At 40.8% G+C, this 22500-nt stretch overlaps 3 protein-coding genes across 3 annotated transcripts in view; 1 reads left to right on the top strand and 2 right to left on the bottom strand.

The window, feature by feature from the left end:
* The window catches only part of LOC133655258 (EEF1A lysine methyltransferase 3-like), a 477733-nt gene that overhangs the window by 191509 nt on the left and 263724 nt on the right, over window positions 1-22500 (bottom strand). The window lies entirely within an intron of this gene.
* The window catches only part of dnajc14 (DnaJ (Hsp40) homolog, subfamily C, member 14), a 262644-nt gene that overhangs the window by 151173 nt on the left and 88971 nt on the right, over window positions 1-22500 (top strand). The window lies entirely within an intron of this gene.
* nab2 (NGFI-A binding protein 2 (EGR1 binding protein 2)) overlaps window positions 11736-22500 on the bottom strand; it is a 36522-nt gene continuing 25757 nt past the window's right edge. Inside the window, exon 7 of the mRNA XM_062026661.1 lies at window positions 11736-12897. Coding sequence (XP_061882645.1) covers window positions 12800-12897 — 98 coding nt within the window. The 3' untranslated portion in view covers window positions 11736-12799. The remainder of the gene's footprint in view (window positions 12898-22500) is intronic.

Raw genomic sequence — 22500 nt, 5'->3', positions numbered from 1 at the left:
TTTATCATAATTCATGTACACAACATTCCTTACAAGAAATAACATTCATTTCTTGTTCCTTACAAGAAATAGCATTAATTGTTGTTTATTTTTTTGTTTGTATCATAATTCATGTATACATCATTCCTTACAAGAAATAACATTAATTGTTGTTTACTTGTTCTTTTGTGTCATAATTCATGTATACATCATTCCTTACAAGAAATAACAATAATTGTTCTTTACTTGTTTGTTTGTATCATAATTCATGTATACATCATTACTTACAAGAAATAACATGAGTTGTTGTTTACTTGTTTGTATGATAATTCATATAAACATAATTCCGTACAAGAAATAACATGGATTGTTGTTTACTTGTTTGTTTGTATCATTATTCATGTATACATCATACCCTACAAGAAATAACCTTTATTGTTGTTTACTTGTTTGTTTGTATCATAATTCATGTATAAATCATCCCTTACAAGAAATAACATTAGTTGTTGTTTACTTGTTTGTTTGTATCATAATTCATGTATACATCATTACTTACAAGATATAACAAGAATTGTTGTTTACTTGTTTGTTTGTATCATAATTCATGCAAACATCATTCCTTACAAGAAATAATATTGTTGTTTACTTGTTTGTTTGTATCATCATCATTATTCATGTATACATAATTCCTTACAAGAAATAACATGAATTGTTGTTTACTTGTTTGTTTGTATCATAATTCATGTAAACATCATTCCTTACAAGAAATAATATTGTTGTTTACTTGTTTGTTTGTATCATCATCATTATTCATGTATACATCATTCCTTACAAGAAATAACATTAATTGTTGTTTACATGTTTGTTTGTATCATAATGAATGTATACATCATCCCTTACAAGAAATAACATGAGTTGTTGTTTACTTGTATGAATGATGATTCATGTAAACATCATTCCTTACAAGAAATAACATGGATTGTTGTTTACTTGTTTGTTCGTATCATAATTCATGTATAAATTACTCCTTACAAGAAACAACATTAATTGTTGTTTATTGGTTCGAAAGGTCCATGACGACGACTTCCGTTTTGTTTGATCAGCCGTTTTACTGCCGTGTTACAGACACCGTTTGGAAACAATTAAGTTAATTTAATTATTCATTGTTGTTTACTTATTTGTTTTTATCATACTTTGTGTATACATCATTTCTTACAAGAAATAACATTAATTGTTGTTTACTTGTTTGTTTGTATCATAATTCATGTATACATCAATAACATTAAGTGTTGTTTACATGTTTGTCTGTAATGTATACAACTTATGCATGATTGCAAAACAGTTCTTTGGAGGCAGTGTGTTAAACAAACAATGGTCATATTTACACTCACACTCCTGCATATTTTGGACTTGATACTGTACGTGCACGCCCCGGTGTATCTTGCCGGGGTGTTTCCACGTGGGCGTGAGTGACATCAGCATGAGTCATGGCGACAGCGCGACAAAGAAGACGGCAGCAGAAGTGTTGCTGGCTGCCTGACGCACAATCTTTGACACAACAGTAATGCAGGCAAATAAATAACCTTTATTTATGTGGCAAAATCATCAGTTTGCACCTGGAGGGTTAAGTTATACTGTACGTGTTAGCATTGTTACTGGTCACTTCTCACTGTTAGCAACACTTAATGGAAATAATATTTGATGGAAACAACCAAATGCCTTTGTCTGTTTTTGGACATGTTGACTGTTTGAAACCACGTGCACATGCTTTTATTATGACTGCAGAAAAACACACCTGACAGTCACTTTAAAAGGGAACTGCACTTTTTTTTTTGGAACGTTGCCTATCGTTCACAATCATTATGAACAACAAGAAGACAAAACATTTTTTCTTTTTTTCTTTCTAACTTAAAAAAATCGTCTTGTTTTAGGTGGCTAGCAATGCAGCTTATGTTAGCAATCAATCCTACCTCTAAATCACTTTAAAAATGCATTCAAAAAGCGTCAACAATACTTCATTCACGTAAACTAGGGAACATCTTGGAGAAGCTTTACGCTCTGCAAGGCGAAATTATGCTCAATGTGAGGACCTGAAACTGACAAATCTGTTGAAACACATCTGCTCGCCCTAACCTGAACATCCTGACCTACATTTCAAGGTGGTTATAATAAGAAGTGAAACTAGAAAAGAGCCAGGAATAAGCATTCACATGTTACATCACTATGGAAACACACTCGAGGGCAAATGGGAGACTATGGCCGTACATGCGGCTCTGCACTGTAGGGGGCGCCAAAGTGATGGCAGAATAATTCGGAGAGACTTCAAAGTTGAGGTAGGATTACATTTGGATGTGTCAATGTCAGCGGTCTGTCCTCCATTAAGATTCATGGGTAGATCTCTCAATCTGGAGGCTGATTTAGGTTTAAAAATGAACCTGAGCTAATGTGAGAGAGTCTTGGAGGTGGCAAACTACGTTCCCTGACATCCATCCCCTCCAGAAGACATTTTGGCTCCACAGCCTCTGAGTTTTACAACCGGCACCTTGTGATCCAGCTGGAACGCCAGTAGTCCACTTTGCGTACGTAACTCTGTCTTTAAGAAATGTGGACGCCTTAAAGGGGAACCGCACCTTTTTTTGGAATGTTGCATATCCTTCACAATCATTATGAGAGACAAGAAGACAAAAGGTTTTTTCTTTTTTGCTTTCTAAATTTCAAAAAAACGTCTTGTTTTAGGTGGCTAGCAATGCAGCTAATGTTAGCAATCAATTCTACCTCTAAATCACTTAAAAAATGCATTCAAAAAGCGTCAATAATACTTAATTTATGTTCTGTAACCTGTATAATAACCAAACTGTAATAACATGTTTTTTTTAAGAGTGAACACTGAGGAACTATTTTTCTAGCGTACTAACACATCACTATGCTACGTTATTAGCCGTAAAAGCTAACTACAGGAAGAGATAAGCTAGCTTCTACAACAACTTGAAAAACGTTTGAGTTTGTAATGCACAACACAATGTGATAGGACAGCAATCTGTACTGAGTGAAAAACATGAACAATCATATTACAGTATCTGTAAAGTATTATTTCATGTTTTGTTTGTACACAGCTAGCCAGACGGTGTATGTACTGTAGTTGTAATAACACACATGACGTGCTGCATGTATCATGATCAATATAAAGTGTGACTCACTCGATGGACAGTTGTCTTTTGGTCCAGCCAGCTGGGCATGGTTTTTTTCGGTTTATTTGGGTCAGCACTCCATTTATGTTGAAATAGCTTGACTTCAAGATCCACATTTATAGCGCCAAAGTCACTCTCACCTCACTCTCTTGGCTTCCGTCTGCTCCAAAGTCTCACTCTTCCTTCTTGCTCACTTCTAGAAGCAGCAGTTCATCTTCAGTTTATTCAGCTTAAAAAAGATAAGGTTGTGAACTCTCATTTGTACAAAAACAGTTGTCTATGTTGTATGTCTGCCATGATTAGAAAACACTTGTGTTTGTTTCCGGAAGGAGCAACACATCGTTGTTGCCACAAGTTGGAAGTGCGTTGCTATGGAAACAGAAACAAATGCACCAAGGAATTAGTTCCAGCAATGATTAAAATGATCAAAATACGCTAAATATTGTACATATTACATATTGTTATGAAGGTGTGTGTTACTACATTATATATATACATATTAGAGGTGCGCGGATAGGCAATTATTTCATCCTCAACCGCATAACAATAGTCGTCATCCACCCGCCATCCACCCGAACTAACATTCTATCAAAACCACAACCGCCCGCCACCCGCCACCTGCCACCCACCCGTTGTTATATATCTAATATAGACGATGCAAGGCATTAGTGAGGTTAGAAAGCTTTTGCCTGTTAAAGAAAGGAGACTGATCCAATGCAGCAGAGACATTCAATGCGTGCCACGCATTAATATCTCTTGGCCTCGCATTAGAGGCTAAGAGATATATTAATGCGTGATAATATTATTTATCATTATTATAATATTATTGTCATTTCCATTAAGAAAGTGTTGACTATTATTGTTATTTTTTTCCCCAGGTCTTTAGTATTCCCTTTTTTAGTTTGTCGCGTACCACGTTTGCTGCCGGCGTTGCCATCTTTTAATTTTTTTCTTCTTCTTCTGTTGTGTTGTGTTGTGGTGTGCTGTGTCACGCCAAATGTCTTCCCCATACAAACCCCCCCCCCCCCCCCCCTTTACTTCCGTGGTCATGTTTCCTCTCCGTTCCGGTACACTGCGGCGGAGAAGACAGGGCGCATCCTTGGATGTATCTATGACGGGGCCTGGTGAAATCCAGCAGGAAGCCCGACCCCTGACGACCCCGATCTTCGAAACCAAAACCAACACCAGAGTAGGTACCTGGAACGTGCGCACACTGTTCCAGTGTGGGCACATGGACCAGGTGCTGAAGACTATGAGGGACTATCGCCTGGACATCTTAGGCGTTAGTGAAATGAGGTGGAGTGGGCAGGGGCGCCTCGTGATTGATGGAGCAACCGTTCTTTTCTCTGGGACGCAAGACCACCATACCCATGGAGTCGGGATCATCCTTTCCAACTGTGCGGCGCAAGCGCTAGTGGGATGGAAACCGGTGAATGAGCGCATCATCACAGCAAGGCTCTATACTAGACATGCCAAAGTCACCATCGTGCAAGTCTATGCCCCAACCGAGGCTGCCTCAGAAGAGGACAAGGATGCCTTCTACAGCCAGCTCCAAGCCGTGCTTGATGAGATCCCCAGCTACGACATCAAGATGCTGATTGGAGACCTAAATGCGAAAGTGGATGGCGACAGAAGGGGCCTCAATGCCACAGTGGGACCACACTTGTCTGCAAGCTCTACCAATGACAACGGGGAGAGACTGTTGATGCTAGCCAGCACAAACGGCTTCAGCATTGGCAACACGTTTTTCATGCACGAACAGATCCATAAGATGACATGGGTTTCACCTGGGGGCGGAACCCGAAATGAGCTGGACTACATATGCATAAACACAAGATGGCGTTCGTCACTGCTAGACGTTCGTGCACACAGGGGAGCAGATGTAGGCTCAGATCACTTTCTTGTGGTGGGTAAAATCAGGCTGAAGCTGAAAAAGGTGCAAAAAATGCAGCCCAAGAGACCCTACGCAGTGGAAAAGCTTAAGAACACCAACCTGTCGAAAAGCTACTGTGAGGAGTTGAGGAAGAAGTTTGAGGTACCACCACATCCTTCCATTTAGGAGCAGTGTAGTCTGTTCTCCTGTGCCATCACTGAGACTGCGGAAACAGTTTTAGGCAGAAGAAGGGGCACCAACAAGGAGAGATGGATAACGGAAAAGACCTGGAAATTGATTGACGAAAGGAAGATGGCAAAGATGGAAAGAGAACAGAAGAGGAGGCTCCGATGCTGGAGGATGAAAGACGAGGAGTACAGACGCCTGGACCGGGAAGTAAAAAAGAGCTGCAGGAAAGATAAACGGAGGTGGCTAGAGGAGAAAGCAAAAGAAGCACAAGAGGCAGCAGAGAAAAACAACACTAAAACACTCTACAGGATTGTGCGGGAGCTAACCAGCTCCAGGAGCAGCTCCGGGGTGCCAATCAAGAGCAGGGATGGCAGGGCACTCCTAAGTGATGAGGAACAGGAGGCAAGGTGGGTGGAGCACTTCTCAACCAGCCAACAACCCCCACTCTCTTTCTTTTTGATCGGGAAACACCAGCCCCAACTCTGACAGTCACCTCAGAAGAGATAACCAGGACCGAGGTTGCCCAAGCAATCAAGAGCCTCAAGAACAGCAAGGCACCAGGACTCGACGAGGTATCTGCTGAGTTGCTGAAGCACGGTCAAGAGGTGGTCGTGGAGAGCCTCACGCACCTGTTCAACTTGATCTGGCATGCCGAAGAGGTCCCTGCCGACTGGGGACGGGGGGTTATAGTAATGCTGCCAAAGAAGGGAAACCTCGCAGACTGCAACAACTGGCGGGGCATCACACTGCTGTCGATCCCAGGCAAGGTTTTCTGTAGTGTGCTGCTCCAACGCCTAAAATACGTGGTAGATAACATCTTAAGGGAAGAGCAAGCCGGCTTCCGAAAAGGAAGGTCCTGCGCGGAACAGATCTTCACTCTTCGCAACATCATAGAACAGTGCCAAGAACTCCAGACACCCCTCATTATCAATTACATCGATTTCAAGAAAGCCTTCGACAGCATCCACCGGGAATCACTGTGGCAGATCCTCCAGCTATACGGTATACTACGTCAACATCTTCAGAGCCCTGTACCACAACTCCACCTGTCGAGTGAAAACCACCAACAGGACAACCGGCGACTTTGACATTGTGACCGGGGTAAGACAGGGTTGCGTCTTGTCTCCCTTACTGTTCATCATTGTCATAGACTTTGTCATGAGGAAGTCTGTCGTCGGAGCAAACCTCGGCATTAAGTGGGGAGGGGGCAGACTGGCAGATCTGGACTTTGCGGACGACTTGGCTCTGCTTAGCCATTCCTACGATGCATTCCAAAAATTGACCAACAATCTGCATGAGCAAGGGGAGAAAGTCGGCCTACGTATAAGCCAAGAGAAGACCAAGGCCATGACCGTCGCACAAGACCAAAACGTTCCACTGCTCACTGTAGGCGAACAAGGCATAGAGTATGTTGAGAACTTCACGTATCTTGGAAGCAACATCTCAAACACTGGAGACGCAGAAAAGGATGTACAGACCAGAATCGGAAAAGCTGCAGGAGTCTTCCAACGCCTCCGGAACATCTGGTCATCAAAATCTATCAGTACGTCCACAAAGCTGCGCCTCTATATGTCAGTGGTCATCCCTACAGTGACCTATGCCTGTGAGACGTGGATGAAGACATCAAGCATTACTAACAAGCTGGATGTCTTCCACTGACGGTGCCTTAGATACATCTTGAGGATCTCATGGAGAGACCACATCACCAATGAAGAGGTGATGAGAAGGGTCAGGGGTAGCACCATTGTCGGACATAGTCTCTGACATGAGAAGGAGAATGGCTGGACACGTACTCCGACTGCCAAAAGAGAGACCGGCAAGTGTGGCAATAGACTGGGTGCCAGAAGGGGGAAAGAGGAAGAGAGGACGGCCAAAGAAGACGTGGAGACAAACAGCCAAGGAAGACCTGGGAGAGAAGGGAGTCAGCTGGCATGGAGCAAGAAGGGTCCCCAGTGACCGGAACAAATGGAGGGGACTCGTCGCCCAATGTTCCAACAGGAATGGGAGGAACTAAGTCTAAGTCATGTTTCCTCTTACGTCATTGACAGCGATCGATAGCACTTCGGCTTTGACTGCCCGTCGCTGGAAGGATACTTCGTCTTTGACAGCTGCTGGAATCTGAAGAAATCGATTATTGTTTTTTTTTGTACAGGCGCGAAACAGGACAGTCGCGTACCGGTTAAGGACCCCCGGCAACTTTGTGACTTTATTGGACACAGCCCCGGAAGTAAATGGGGGGGGGGGGAATGTTTTTGTAGGGGGAAGAAATTTGGTGTGACAGCTGCAGCAGTGCCTGATGAATAATTGCCTTTTTCAAAGAGTGCTGCTCGTTTTTCGTATGTGGGTAACAACATTTAACTATGTATATATATTTCCGAATTGGTTCAACCGCCACCCGCCCGAATCTATTTAAAATCTATTTTTTTCGTCATGCATCCGCCCTACCCGCGGATTATCCGCGGACTCCGCGGTTGTGTCCGCAAACCGCGCATCTCTAATACATATACTTGCAGTGTGTATATTGAACATATTACATATTGTTATGAAGGTGTCTGTTACTACATTATATATATACTTGCAATGTGTATATTGTACATATTACATATTGTTATGAAGGTGTCTGTTACTACATTATATATATACTTGCAGTGTGTATATTGTACATATTACATACTGTTATGAAAGTGTCTGTTACTACATTATATACAGTATGTACTTGCAGTGTGTATATTGTACATATTACATATTGTTATGAAGGTATCTGTTACTACATTAGGACTCCAAGGACATCACAGGACTCCAAGAACATCACAGGACTTTAAAGGCCCTCTCCATCCGAGAGGAGGATGTACACCGGCAGTTCTTGAAGCTGAATACGCGGAAGGCCCCCGGGCCGGATGGTGTCTCCCCCTCCACTCTCAGACACTGCGCGGATCAGCTGGCTCCTGTCTTCACTGAAATTTTTAACACCTCTCTGGAGCTGTGCCGCGTGCCGTCCTGCTTTAAGACCTCCACCATTGTCCCTGTCCCCAAGAAAGCACGGATCACAGGACTTAATGACTACAGGCCGGTTGCGCTGACGTCTGTGGTCATGAAGTCCTTTGAGCGCATGGTCCTGCCCCACCTCAAGGACATCACTGCCCCCCTCCTGGACCCGCTGCAGTTCGCCTACAGAGCCAACAGGTCTGTGGATGATGCAGTGAACCTGGCCCTCCACTTCATCCTGGAGCATCTGGACTCCCCAGGAACCTACGCTAGGATCCTGTTTGTGGACTTCAGCTCTGCCTTCAACACCATCCTCCCTGGACTGCTACGAGACAAGCTCTACCAGCTCAGCATGCCCGACTCCCTATGCAGTTGGATCAATGACTTCCTGACAGACCGAAGACAGCACGTGCGGCTGGGGAAGATTGTCTCGGACAGTCGAACCACGAACACTGGTACTCCTCAGGGCTGTGTACTTTCCTCAGGGCTGTGTACTTTCCCCCTGGCTCTTCTCCCTGTATACAAACTGCTGCACCTCCAGTCACCAGTCCGTAAAACTGCTCAAGTTTGCGGATGACACCACCCTCATCTGGCTCATCTCGGATGGCGATGAGTCCGCCTACAGGAGAGAGGTGGACCGGCTGGGGTCTTGGTGCAGCCTCAACAACCTGGAGCTGAACGCCCAGAAAACAGTGGAGATGATCATGGAAGTGAAGTGAAGTGAATTATATTTATATAGCGCTTTTTCTCTAGTGACTCAAAGCGCTTTACATAGTGAAACCCAATATCTAAGTTACCGACACCTCCCGCCACCTGAACAGTTTTTTCCCCTCGGCCATCAGGCACATGAACAATAACAAGATCTGATAGCTCGGTTACGGATCTTTTTATTACCAAATCTGTGTTATATGTGTTTTATGTTGCACGATTGCACCAAGAAAAATTCCTAATTTGTGAACCCGTTCTCAAACAATGGCAATAAAAACTATTCTGATTCTGATTCTGATGATATATATACTTGCAGTGTGTATATTGTACATATTACTTATTGTTATTAAAGTGTCTGTTACTACATTATATATATATATGTGCAGTGTGTATATTGTACATATTACATATTGTTATGAAGGTGTCTGTTACTAAATTATATATATATATATATATATATATATATATATATATATATATATATATATATATATATATATATATATATATATATATATATACACTTGCAGTGTGTATATTGTACATATTACATATTGTTATGAAGGTGTTTCTTACTACATTATATATATATACACATATATATATATATATATATATATATATATATATATATATATATATATATATATATATATATATATATATATATACATATATATATATATATATATATATATATATATATATATATATATATATATATACACTTGCAGTGTGTATATTGTACATATTACATATTGTTATGAAGGTGTCTGCTACTACGTTATATATATATATATATATATATATATATATATATATATATATATATATATATATATATATATATATATATATATATATATATATATATATATATATATACATCAAAAATCTCCTGATGATTGAGGGAAACCCCTCATGAAACAGGCCTGTAGAGATGAAATAGTCTTGTGATTTCCCCCGCCACACACACACACACATATATATATATATATATATATATATATATATATATATATATATATATATATATATATATATATATATATACATACTTGCAGTGTGTATATTGTACATATTCCATATTGTTATGAAGGTGTCTATTACTACATTATATATATACCTTTTGTCTTATTTTCTCTCATAATGATTGTGAACGATAGGTAAAATTCCCCCAAAAAAGTGCAGTTCCCCTTTAAAGGCCTACTGAAATGACATTTTTTTATTTAAACGGGGATAGCAGATCCATTCTATGTGTCTTGTCTTGATAATTTCGCGATATTGCCATATTTTTGCTAAAAGGATTTAGTAGAGAACATCGACGATAAAGTTCGCAACTTTTGGTCGCTGATAAAAAAAGCCTTGCCTGTACCGGAAGTAGCGTGACGTCGCAGGTTGAAAGGCTACTCACATTTCCCCATTGTTTACACCAGCAGCGAGAGCGATTCGGACCGAGAAAGCGACGATTACCCCATTAATTTGAGCGAGGATGAATGATTCGTGGATGAGGAACGTGAGAGTGAAGGACTACCGTGCAGTGCAGGACGTATCTTTTTTCGCTCTGACCGTAACTTAGGTACAAAGGTCCATTGGATTCCACACTTTCTCCTTTTTCTATTGTGGATCACGGATTTGTATTTTAAGCCACCTCGGATACTATATCCTCTTGAAAATGAGAGTCGAGAACGCGAAATGGACATTCACAGTGACTTTTATCTCCACGACAATACATCGGCGAAGCTCTTTAGCTACGGAGCTAACTTGATAGCATCGTGCTTAAATGCAGATAGAAACAAAAGAAATAAACCCCTGACTGGAAGGATAGACAGAAAATCAACAATACTATTAAACACTGGACCTGCAACTACACGGTTAATGCTTTCCAGCCTGGCAAAGCTTAACAATGCTGTTGCTAACGACGCCATTGAAGCTAACTTAGCAACGGGACCTCACAGAGCTATGCTAAAAACATTAGCTATCCACCTACGCCAACCAGCCCTCATCTGCTCATCAACACCCGTGCTCACCTGCGTTCCAGCGATCGACGGCGCGACGAAGGACTTCACCCGATCATAGATGCGGTCGGCGGCCCGGAGACGGAGGAAGTCCAGGTGAGATCGGCGGCTAGCGCGTCTGCTATCCATCTCAAAGTCCTCCTGGTTGTGTTGCTGTAGTCCGCCGCTAATACATCGATCCCACCTACAACTTTCTTCTTTGCAGTCTTCATTGTTCATTAAACAAATTGCAAAAGATTCACCAACACAGATGTCCAGAATACTGTGGAATTTTGAGATGAAAACAGAGCTTTTTGTATTGGATTCAATGGGGTCCGAATACTTCCGTTTCAATGATTGACGTCACGCGCATACCTCATCATACATAGACGTTTTCAACCGGAAGTTTCGCGGCAAATTTAAAATTGCACTTTATAAGTTAACCCGGCCATATTGTTGCAATGTTAAGATTTCATCATTGATATATAAACTATCAGACTGCGTGGTCGGTAGTAGTGGGTTTCAGTAGGCCTTTAAGTCCTAACTCAGCCTTAGTGGCATGAACATGATGCATATATGAAATACAAACAAATATGAAGGAGACAACAATAGAAAAGGTGCGAAAGAGAAAGAATAGAAAACAGTAAAAAAAAAAAAAAAATTTAGAAATGGAAATAAAAAATGTCCAGTCCGACAAATGCATCGTATATCATACCAATAGGTGATTGCAGAGAAAAAGAGTTGTTAATACTGAAAGAATCAACAACTTATCATCCACCAAAAATGACGAGCTCAGGAGCTTTACAAGCCAGCAAAAGGAGTTCATTTTTATTGAACGTAGTAACAACGTATTCAGTCATGCGCTTGGATCAGATTTGGATTTCTGAAGTGGGGGGGGGGGACAAAACTGGCTTTCGTGCAGGGGGCGTGGCTTGAAGGGGGCGTGGTTTGAAGGGCTAGGATGCGTGTTTTTGGAGTAACAAATTGTTCAGTAGTTAATTTTTTTGTACAAAACAACAAAATTAACAGAACAAAATAAATACCTTTTATTTTGTTTTTTTCAGGATTGCATTGTGATTTAGTTTACCTTGTATGTCCTTGCTGGGAATCGAACCTTGTTTGCGAGAACCAAAAAAAACACTTCGCTGGCCAGATTCACAAGTGACAGATTACATTTGTTTTTTTTTATTCCCCAAGTGCAAGTCTCAGACTCCTCTTGTTTGGGTTCCTTGTTCGTGGTTCGTATCGCCGTGTGGAGGCCATCTTGCTCCTACGTCGCATCTGAAAGCTGATTGGTTGGCTGCTGTGTGCTGTCAATCATTGTCACGTTAGCCAGAAAGCCATTTAATGAGCTCGTGGGTTGTACAAAGGGAAAACCCGTTTTTCCGCCTGGCGCCAGTGTTTGACTTGTTTCCATTGAATATTATTTTTGGACGTTAAAATGTGTAGGGGACGTGTCAGACGTTGCCAAATTACTCTGCTGGCAAGTAAGTCCATTTCAGAGGCGGGACTGTTTGCCAGCCAATCATAGGGCGCATGTAAACAAACCAAGCATTCACACTTTGTATAACGGAGGCCAGCCAGTGTGGCCGTGCCATGTGTACGTTGGTAATTGCTCACTCCCGGTGGTTAGCACGCTCGCCTCTCATTCGGAACGTCCCAAGTTCGAGTCCCGGAACGCAAACCGAGTGGGTTATATTTACTGACTGTCGGGGCAAACCTCACCCAAGCGCGGGCCAAGAGTTCGAACCCAGAAGCGCCTTGCCACGCCTGCGAGGCAGATGTGCTAACCACATTTGCCACAATAAAAGTCCGTATTGTACAGGTATCTCCGTCGATGGCAGTCCTTTGGTGTTGTGGGTTGGAGTGTTCCGTTCTCGTTACTTTCCTCTGGGGTTGGAATTGTCTTTAGTGACGTTTGGGCTGCTGCTCCGGCACAATGTGATGGAGCTGCGCCGCTGACTTTTCATGTCATGCTCTGTGGACACAGGAAACGGAAGGGAAAGAGTTAACAGCGTGAACGTTTAAAGCCGCTACTCTATATTGTGTGTTTTGTTTCAACCCTAAAATAACAACTTTACAAACATTTTGCCGTGAGGAGCTGCTGCATCGCCTCTGAGTTGGTGAAAGTTAATTCTACATTCTAAATCATGCCTCTCACCTGGATTAGTAGAAGGTTTTGGACATAAACCCAACATGGCGGGAAAGACGCGAAAAGACGCTAGTTTTTTTTTTAAGCCCTTTGCTACTGTTAGCATTGACAATAATGCTAATATACCTTTTCAGGCCTAGTGCTAAAATCCCAACACAATATAGATGACTTAAATTATAGCAGACGATATATATCGTTATATCGGTATAATGCATGTTGATGACGACGACAAGCAAACAAAGGCGCATTCTTACAAGCGAGCTGGCTAATAAAGTCCCTCCACAATGCAAAGCCACTTCTAAGTCAGCAATCCTCGTCTCCATGGCGCAAAATTGAGTACCGCTGCGGCCCATCAATTCACGGCTGAAAATCTGATATTTATGGCGGCCCTCTCGGCGGCACTAGCGGACCAAAAATGGGCCTGGGCCCTATGGTTGTGCTATGTGAAAAAACTTCTTGCAATAGGCATTTTCTTGTTGCTGCATCATTACAGGCGCATTATCACACAGAGCCTCCCAGAAAGCATCTTTTTTTTAGGTTCTGCACTTCGATATGGCCCATAAAAAATGGCGCATACATTATTTCAATCAATAATAATATCCTTTATTTAAGCAGGTAAAAACACATTGAGATTAAACATTTTATTTTTTTCAAGAGTGACCTGGCCAAGAGGGCAGCAAAACAACATGACATAAATGCACATAAGAACAAACATAAAACTGCAGCAGTCACACACCACAACTACAAAAATAAATGATTAACATATATTAACATAAAACATGTGATGGATCAAAACAATGCCCAGTAGGAACCGTTTCTCCATCCTTTAAAATGGCCTGAAATTCCCCCAAAGTGATGAGTTCAGGTAACCTCAGATCCTTCTGTAAATTATTCCATGACCATGGAGCAGCAAATCTAAAGGATTCTTTTTACAACATAAACAGGAAAACATGCAATATGTAAAAAACTAAATGTTTCAATAAAAATAACTTAAAGACAAGTACAATGCCCAATAGGAACAGTTTCTCCATCCTTTGGCCTGAAATTCCCCCAAAATGATGAGTTCAGGTAACCTCAGATCTATACGTAAAAAACTAAATGTTTCAATAAAAATAACTTAAAAATAAGTACAATGCCCAATAGAAACAGTTTCTCGATCTTTTAAAATGGCCTGAAATTCCCCCAAAGTAATGAGTTCAGGTAACCTCAGATCTTTAATTCCATACAATTGTACAGTTTGCACTGATTGTTTATTTAGTTCTTTCAATTTGAGTAATCAGGCCCCTGGTAGACACAAAATATGCACTTCGCTTTTCAAGCGCTAACAACAAACACAAACACTTGCCAAGATTCTAAATTGACTTTTTGAAGGATTACAGAAGAAAACCACATCTCTTGGGTTGTGCCCTGATACAGTGCACCTCTCTCATATGACTGCACCAACTTAAAGGCGAAATATTAGTCACAGCCACAAAGATGAGCTTGGAAGAGTCGTTTGGAGGAAGAAACTCCCCCGCATGGAATGGAGTCATCACGCTTCATCTGTTTGTATGATAACATCACAAGGTATGAACGTTGTAGTCATACACAAGTTGGCTGGTTGTGTCAGGGGAGTCCAAACTACGGCGCGGGACGTCACCAGGGTCGCCAACAGCCTAATTTTAAATAGCCGACAAACTAATTGCGACAAATCCATCCTGTGGATAATGTGAGAAAACCAGGTCAATGACCATGAATTTTCCTTGGAAGTGCACAGCATGCACCTATATGGCCCAATCCAAGCACTCTTTCCCACTCTCAACTAACACAAAAAGTCAACACACATAATCACTGAGCTTTGTGGATATTTAAAAAAAAAAAAAAAGTCCAAACACCGTACTTAATTTGAAATTACACCAATTTAAAGCCACTACAATGCATGATGGGAATAATGCAAAACACTTAAATATGTTTGGTGTATTTTTGTAATCTGATTGATTACAAAACTTTAAAGGCCTACTGAAACCCACTACTACCGACCACGCAGTCTGATAGTTTATATATCAATGATGAAATCTTAACATTATAACACATGCCAATACGGCCGGGTTAACTTATAAAGTGACATTTTAAATTTGCAGCTAAACTTCCGGTTCGAAACGCCTCTGAGGATGACGTATGCGCGTGACGTAGCCCGGGGAACAGAGGTATGCCTTCCCCATTGAATACAATACAAAAAAGCTCTGTTTTCATTTCATAATTCCACAGTATTCTGGACATCTGTGTTCGTGAATCTGTTGCAATTATGTTCATTGCATTATGGAGAAAGAAGCTGAGCAAGCAAAGAAGAAAGTTGTCGGTGCGAAACGGACGTATTTTTCGAACGAAGTCAGCAACAACAGTACACAGCCGGCGTGTCTTTGTTTACATTCCCAAAAGATGCAGTCAAGATGGAAGAACTCGGATAACAGAGACTCTAACCAGGAGGACTTTTGACTCCGATACACAGACGCCTGTAGAGAACTGGGACAACACAGACTCTTACCAGGATTACTTTGATTTGGATGACAAAGACGCAGATGGCTACCGTGAGTATGCAGCTTTGGCTTCTAAACATTTGATCGCTTGACCGTATGTGCGCAACTTTTTTTTTGCGTATGTACGTAACTTTTTAAAAATATATAAGCTTTATGAACCTTGGGTTAGGTGAACGGTCTTTTGGGCTGAGTGATTGTGTGTGTTGATCAGGTGTTTGAATTGTATTTGCGTGTTCTATGGAGCTAGGAGCTAGCATAGGAGCTAGGAGTTAGCATAACAAAGACGTAGGTGTTTTTATGCAGGATTAATTTGTGTCATATTAAATATAAGCCTGGTTGTGTTGTGGCTAATAGAGTATATATATGTCTTGTGTTTATTTACTGTTGTAGTCATTCCCAGCTGAATATCAGGTACCGTGAGTATGCAGCATTGGCTGCTAAACATTTGATAGCTTGACCGTATGTGCGTGTCACGTACGTAACTTTTTAAAAATATATAAGCTTTATGAACCTTGGGTTAGGTGAACGGTCTTTTGGGCTGAGTGATTGTGTGTGTTGATCAGGTGTTTGAATTGTATTGGCGCGTTCTATGGAGCTAGGAGCTAGCAGAGGAGCTAGGAGCTAGCATAACAAACACGTAGGTGTTTTTATGCAGGATTAATTTGTGGCATATTAAATATAAGCCTGGTTGTGTTGTGGCTAATAGAGTATATATATGTCTTGTGTTTATTTACTGTTGTAGTCATTCCCAGCTGAATATCAGGTCACCCCCGGCTCTCACAGCATCTTCCCTATCTGAATAGCTTCAACTCCCCACTAGTCCTTCACTTGCACTTTACTCATCCACAAATCTTTCATCCTCGCTCAAATTAATGGGGAAATTGTTGCTTTCTCGGTCCGAATCTCTCTCACTTCATGCGGCCATCATTGTAAACAATAGGGAACTTTGCGTATATGTTCAATTGACTACGTCACGCTACTTCCGGTAGGGGCAAGCCTTTTTTTTATCAGATGCCAAAAGTTGCGATCTTTATCGTCGTTGTTCTATACTAAATCCTTTCAGCAAAAATATGGCAATATCGCAAAATGATCAAGTATGACACATAGAATAGATCTGCTATCCCCGTTTAAATAAAAAAAATTCATTTCAGTAGGCCTTTAAGGGGGTGGTCAGGGAAGTAAACAAGGTAGGAGTCGAACTTTCATATACCGTAATTTCCGGACTATAAGCCGCTACTTTTTCCCCTCGTTCTGGTCCCTGCGGCTTATACAACGGTGCGGCTTATTTACGGCCTGTTCTTCTCCGACACCGACGAAGAGGATTTCGGTGGTTTTAGTACGCAGGAGGAAGACGATGACACAATGATTAAAGACTGACTTTTCATATACCAGTAGGCTGGTTATTTTGATAACGTACAGGCGAGCACTTTGTATTACTTTGCACCGTTGTATTATTTGTACTCTGCACGAATGCTGTTCGCCATGTCAAAGATGTGAAAGTTTGATTGAATGATTGTAAGATTTATTGTTAATAAATGGGACGCTTTGCGTTCCCAAACAGTCATCTCTGTCCCGACAATCCCCTCCGTGGTAGCAGGAACCCCTATATACTACGCTAATTACACATCAAAACCCTGCGGCTTATAGTCGGGTGCGGCTTATATATGGAGCAATCTGTATTTTCCCCTAAATTTAGCTGGTGCGGCTTATAGTCAGGTGCGGCTTATAGTCCAGAAATTACGGTACTCTTAATATCCAATTACATTAACTTTTAATTTTATATCTATGAAATTAATTGAATATGTACATACATATATACATATGTACACATATATACAGTATGTGTGTGTATACTGTATGTGTATAACCCTAAAGAGCAACCGCACAGTTCCTGTCTTCACAATAAAAGTGCTGCTCTATCCTGCCTGCGCTAACAAAATTAGAGTCTCAGAAAGCTAGCGCACACAAGCTAGCAAGCTATGGCGTTAGCCTCCAATATATTTCTTGTAAAGTTTTTGAAAACGAGTATTGGAAGCTGGACAAATAAGATGCCAAAAAACAACCACTTTCATGAGGACTTTTTTACTCCTTCGCAATGTAAATTCAAAGTTGTGGAAGTTATCAGCACTACTGTAAATCTTGTCTGATTCCAATCAATGCAAGTCATTAGAATCAGGTAATACACCAACTTATATTCTTGTCTTCATGAAAGAAAGGAATCTACTGTATTTGTTATAGTTATGGTTTGAGTTTATTTCCAACATGCATACAATTACAACATGATACACGTGTTAATTTGAAAATCGATTTTTTTTTTTTTTGGACACCCCCTAGTGTATATATGTGTGTGTGTATATATATGTATGTATATATATATATATATCTATGTATGTATGTGTGTATATATATATATATATATATATATATATATATATATATATATATATATATATATATATATATATATATATATATATATATATATATATATATATATCTATGTAGGCAAGGCAAGGCAAGGCAACTTTATTTGTATAGCGCTTTTCATACACAAGGCAGACTCAAAGTGCTTCACAGACAACAAAGTGAAATGAAAGAAAATAAAAGCAAAATTAAAATGCAGACAATAAAAATAAGAACAGTGCAGACGTTAAAAGTTAAAAGATTAAAAGATTTAGCTGAAAGCTAAGGTGAACATAAAAGTCTTCAGTCTAGTTTTAAAAGTAGTGAGAGTTGGGGAGAGTCTGACATCTTCAGGAAGTTTATTCCAGCTATGTGTTGCATAGTGACTGAATGATGATCTCCCTTGATTTGAGTTTACTCTTGGAACCGCTAACAGATTGGTCTCAGAAGATCTTAGTGATCTAGAGGGCGTATATAGTGGGAGCATATCAGTGATATACTTGGGCCCTAGACCATGTAGTGATTTATATGTGAGCAGGAGGATTTTGAAATCTATTCTCTGATGTACAGGGAGCCAATGTAAGGATTTAAGAATTGGTGTAATGTGCTCACATTTTTTGGTCTTTGTTAGAACTCTAGCAGCAGCGTTCTGAACAAGCTGTAGCTGCCTGACAGTTTTTTTGGGAAGACCTGCAAGGAGACCATTACAATAGTCTAGCCTACTGGTAATAAAGGCATGTACAAGTTTTTCTAAGTCTTGAGCTGACGTGAGCCCTCTAAGTCTTTTTACATTTTTGAGGTGATAGTAGGCTGATTTTGTTACTGATTTGATGTGACTGTCGAAATGTAAATCAGAATCTAAAATAACCCCAAGATTTCTGGCTTTATTTGAGGTTTTCAGGGACAGTGATTGAAGGTGTTGGATGACTTTAAACCTTTCTTTTTTAGCACCAAAAACAATTATCTCAGTTTTATCTTCATTTAGTTGTAGGAAATTTTGGCACATCCAGTGTTTGACTTGCTCAATGCACTGGCACAGAAGATCTATGGGGTGATAGTCATTTGGTGATAGCGCTACATAGATTTGGGTGTCATCGGCATAGCAATGATGGTCAATGTTATTATTTTGCATGATTTGTCCTAGTGGGAGCATATAGATGTTAAATAAAGTCGGCCCCAAGATTGAACCTTGGGGGACTCCACACGTTACGTTGGTTGGTTCTGATACAAAGTCACCAATGGAAACAAAATAGTTCCTATCTTGTAGATATGACTTGAACCAGCTTAAAACTGTGCCTGAGATCCCCACCCAGTTTTCCAACCTGTCCAAAAGTATTGAGTGGTCGACAGTGTCAAATGCAGCACTGAGGTCCAAAAGCATTAATACTGAAGTTTTGCCAGAGTCTGTGTTTAGACGGATGTCATTTATAACTTTAAGAAGGGCCGTCTCTGTGCTATGAAGAGGTCGAAATCCTGACTGGAAGTTGTTGTGGCAGCCAGTAGAAGCCAAGAAGTGATTTAGTTGTTGGAGGACAACTTTCTCAATTATTTTACTTATGAATGGTAGATTTGAAATTGGTCTGTAGTTGTTGATAACAGAGGCATCTAGGCTCTGCTTTTTTAGAATGTATGTATGTGTGTATATATATATATATATATATACACACATATATATATATATATATATATATATATATATATATATATATGTATATATATATATGTATATATATATATATATATATATATATATATATATATATATATATACATATATATATATATATATATATATATATATATATATATATATATATATATATATATATATATATATATATATATATATATATATATATATATATGTGTGTATATATACATGTATGTGTATATATATATATACTGTATGTGTGTGTGTATATATATGTGTATATACAAACCCCGTTTCCATATGAGTTGGGAAATTGTGTTAGATGTAAATATAAACGGAATACAATGATTTGCAAATCTTTTTCAACCCAAATTCAATTGAATGCACTACAAAGACAAGATATTTGATGTTCAAACTCATAAACTTTTAATTAACTAGAATTTCATGGCTGCAACACGTGCCAAAGTAGTTGGGAAAGGGCATGTTGACCACGGTGTTACATGGCCTTTTCTTTTAACAACACTCAGTAAACGTTTGGGAACTGAGGAGACACATTTTTTAAGCTTCTCAGGTGGAATTCTTTCCAATTCTTGCTTGATGTACAGCTTAAGTTGTTCAACAGTCCGGGGGTCTCCGTTGTGGTATTTTAGGCTTTATAATGCGCCACACATTTTCAATGGGAGACAGGTCTGGACTACAGGCAAGCCATTCTAGTACCCGCACTCTTTTACTATGAAGCCACGTTGATGTAACACGTGGCTTGGCATTGTCTTGCTGAAATAAGCAGGGGCGTCCATGGTAACGTTGCTTGGATGGCAACATATGTTGCTCCAAAACCTGTATGTACCTTTCAGCATTAATGGCGCCTTCACAAATGTGTAAGTTACCCATGTCTTGGGCACTAATACACCCCCATACCATCACAGATGCTGGCTTTTCAACTTTGCGCCTATAACAATCCGGATGGTTCTTTTCCTCTTTGGTCCGGAGGACACGATGTCCACAGTTTCCAAAAACTATTTGAAATGTGGACTCGTCAGACCACAGAACACTTTTCCACTTTGTATCAGTCCTCTTAGATGAGCTCAGGCCCAGCGAAGCCGACTGCGTTTCTGGGTGTTGTTGATAAACGGTTTTCGCCTTGTATAGGAGAGTTTTAACTTAGACTTAGACATAGACACACTTTAATGATCCACAAGGGAAATTGTTCAACACAGTAGCTCAGTTACAATGATAGAAAGTGTAAGGATGGAAAGGACAATGCAGGTATAAATAGACTAATATAGCTATAAAAAAAATCTAATATATATACGAATATATACATAATATGTGTACAGAATAATATATATACACATATATTATATTATGTCTATAACATATATACAATATATACCAATGACCATGTACAATATTACAGTATATGTGACAGCAGCAGCATAAAATAGAGAGTAGGTCCAGCAGGAAATAGAAAATAGACATTATAAACAAAGAGAAGTAGCTAACATGTCAGGTAATAGGCAGATGTCATCTATTGTTTTATGGCGAGTGATTATACGGCTGGATGGAGTGTGGAATGAAGGAGTTCTTGAATCGCACAGTGCGGGAAGGAGGCTGAAGGAGCCTGTTGGAGTATTAGCTCCGCTGTCCCTTAATTGTCAGGTGGAGTGGGTGGGCAGGATTGTCCATGATGGCGAGCAGTTTGTCCAGTGTTCTCCTGTCCCTCACTGACACAAACGCCTCCAACTGCGTGCCAATAGTTTGGCCGGCTTTCCCGATCAGTTTATCAATCCGGTTTGAGTCCCTTTTGCTGGTGCTGCTCCCCCAACAAACCACTGCAAAGTACAGGGCACTGGCCACAAAAGACTGATAAAATATCTCCAACAGCTTGCTGCACACATTAAAGGACCTAAGCTTCCTCAGGAAAAAAGAGTCTGCTCATGCCCTTCTTGTAAACAGCTTTGCAGTTGTCCTTCCAGTCCAGTCTGCTGTTCAAGTGGACTCCCAGGTACTTGTACTGCTCCACTACTGCCACCTCCCGGCCCTGGATCTTGATGGGCTCCACCGGGGTCACTCTTTTTCTGAAGTCGATGACCAGCTCCTTGGTCTTGTCCACATTAAGGACCTGGTTCGCCTGAGACCACTCCACAAAGTCAGCGATCAGTGTCCTGTACTCCAATTCCCGTCCCTCTCCGATACACCCGACCACAGCATAGTCGTCAGAGTATTTCTGCAGGTGGCAGAACCTGGAACTATACTGGAAGTCTGAGGTGTACAGGGTGAACAGGAAAGGAGACAGGACGGTCCCCTGTGGAGCACCTACACCACTGATCACAGTATCCGACAGGGAGCTCCCCAGTCGCACAAACTGGGGCCTGTCAGACAAGTAATCAGTGATCCAGGAGACAATGGATGAACTGACACCCATCCTGAGCAACTTGTCACTCATCAGAATTGGCTGAATGGTGTTAAAGGCACTGGAGAAATCAAAAAACATGATCCTCACAGTGCCCCTCCCACCATCCAGGTGAGAGTGAGCATGATGCAGCAGGTAGATAACAGCATCGTCCACTCCTGCATGGGGCAAACTGTAGAGGATCCAGGGAAGGAGCCACCAGTTGTCTCAGCTGATCCAGCACAAGTCTCTCGAGGACCTTCATGACCTGGGACGTCAGGGAAACAGGTCTGAAGTCATTTGAGCCCGATGGGATGGGCTTCTTGGGCACCGGCACTATGCAGGATGTTTTCCATAGCACTGGTATCTGTTCTTGCACTTACAGATGTAGCGACCAACTGTAGTTACTGACAGTGGGTTTCTGAAGTGTTCCTGAGCCCATGTGGTGATATCCTTTACACACTGAT

This window comes from Entelurus aequoreus, linkage group LG01 (assembly GCF_033978785.1).
Source record: "Entelurus aequoreus isolate RoL-2023_Sb linkage group LG01, RoL_Eaeq_v1.1, whole genome shotgun sequence".
Taxonomy (NCBI): domain Eukaryota; kingdom Metazoa; phylum Chordata; class Actinopteri; order Syngnathiformes; family Syngnathidae; genus Entelurus; species Entelurus aequoreus.
The sequence above is the reverse complement of the archived record's forward strand: the minus strand, read 5'-3'. Positions and strand labels throughout refer to the sequence as shown.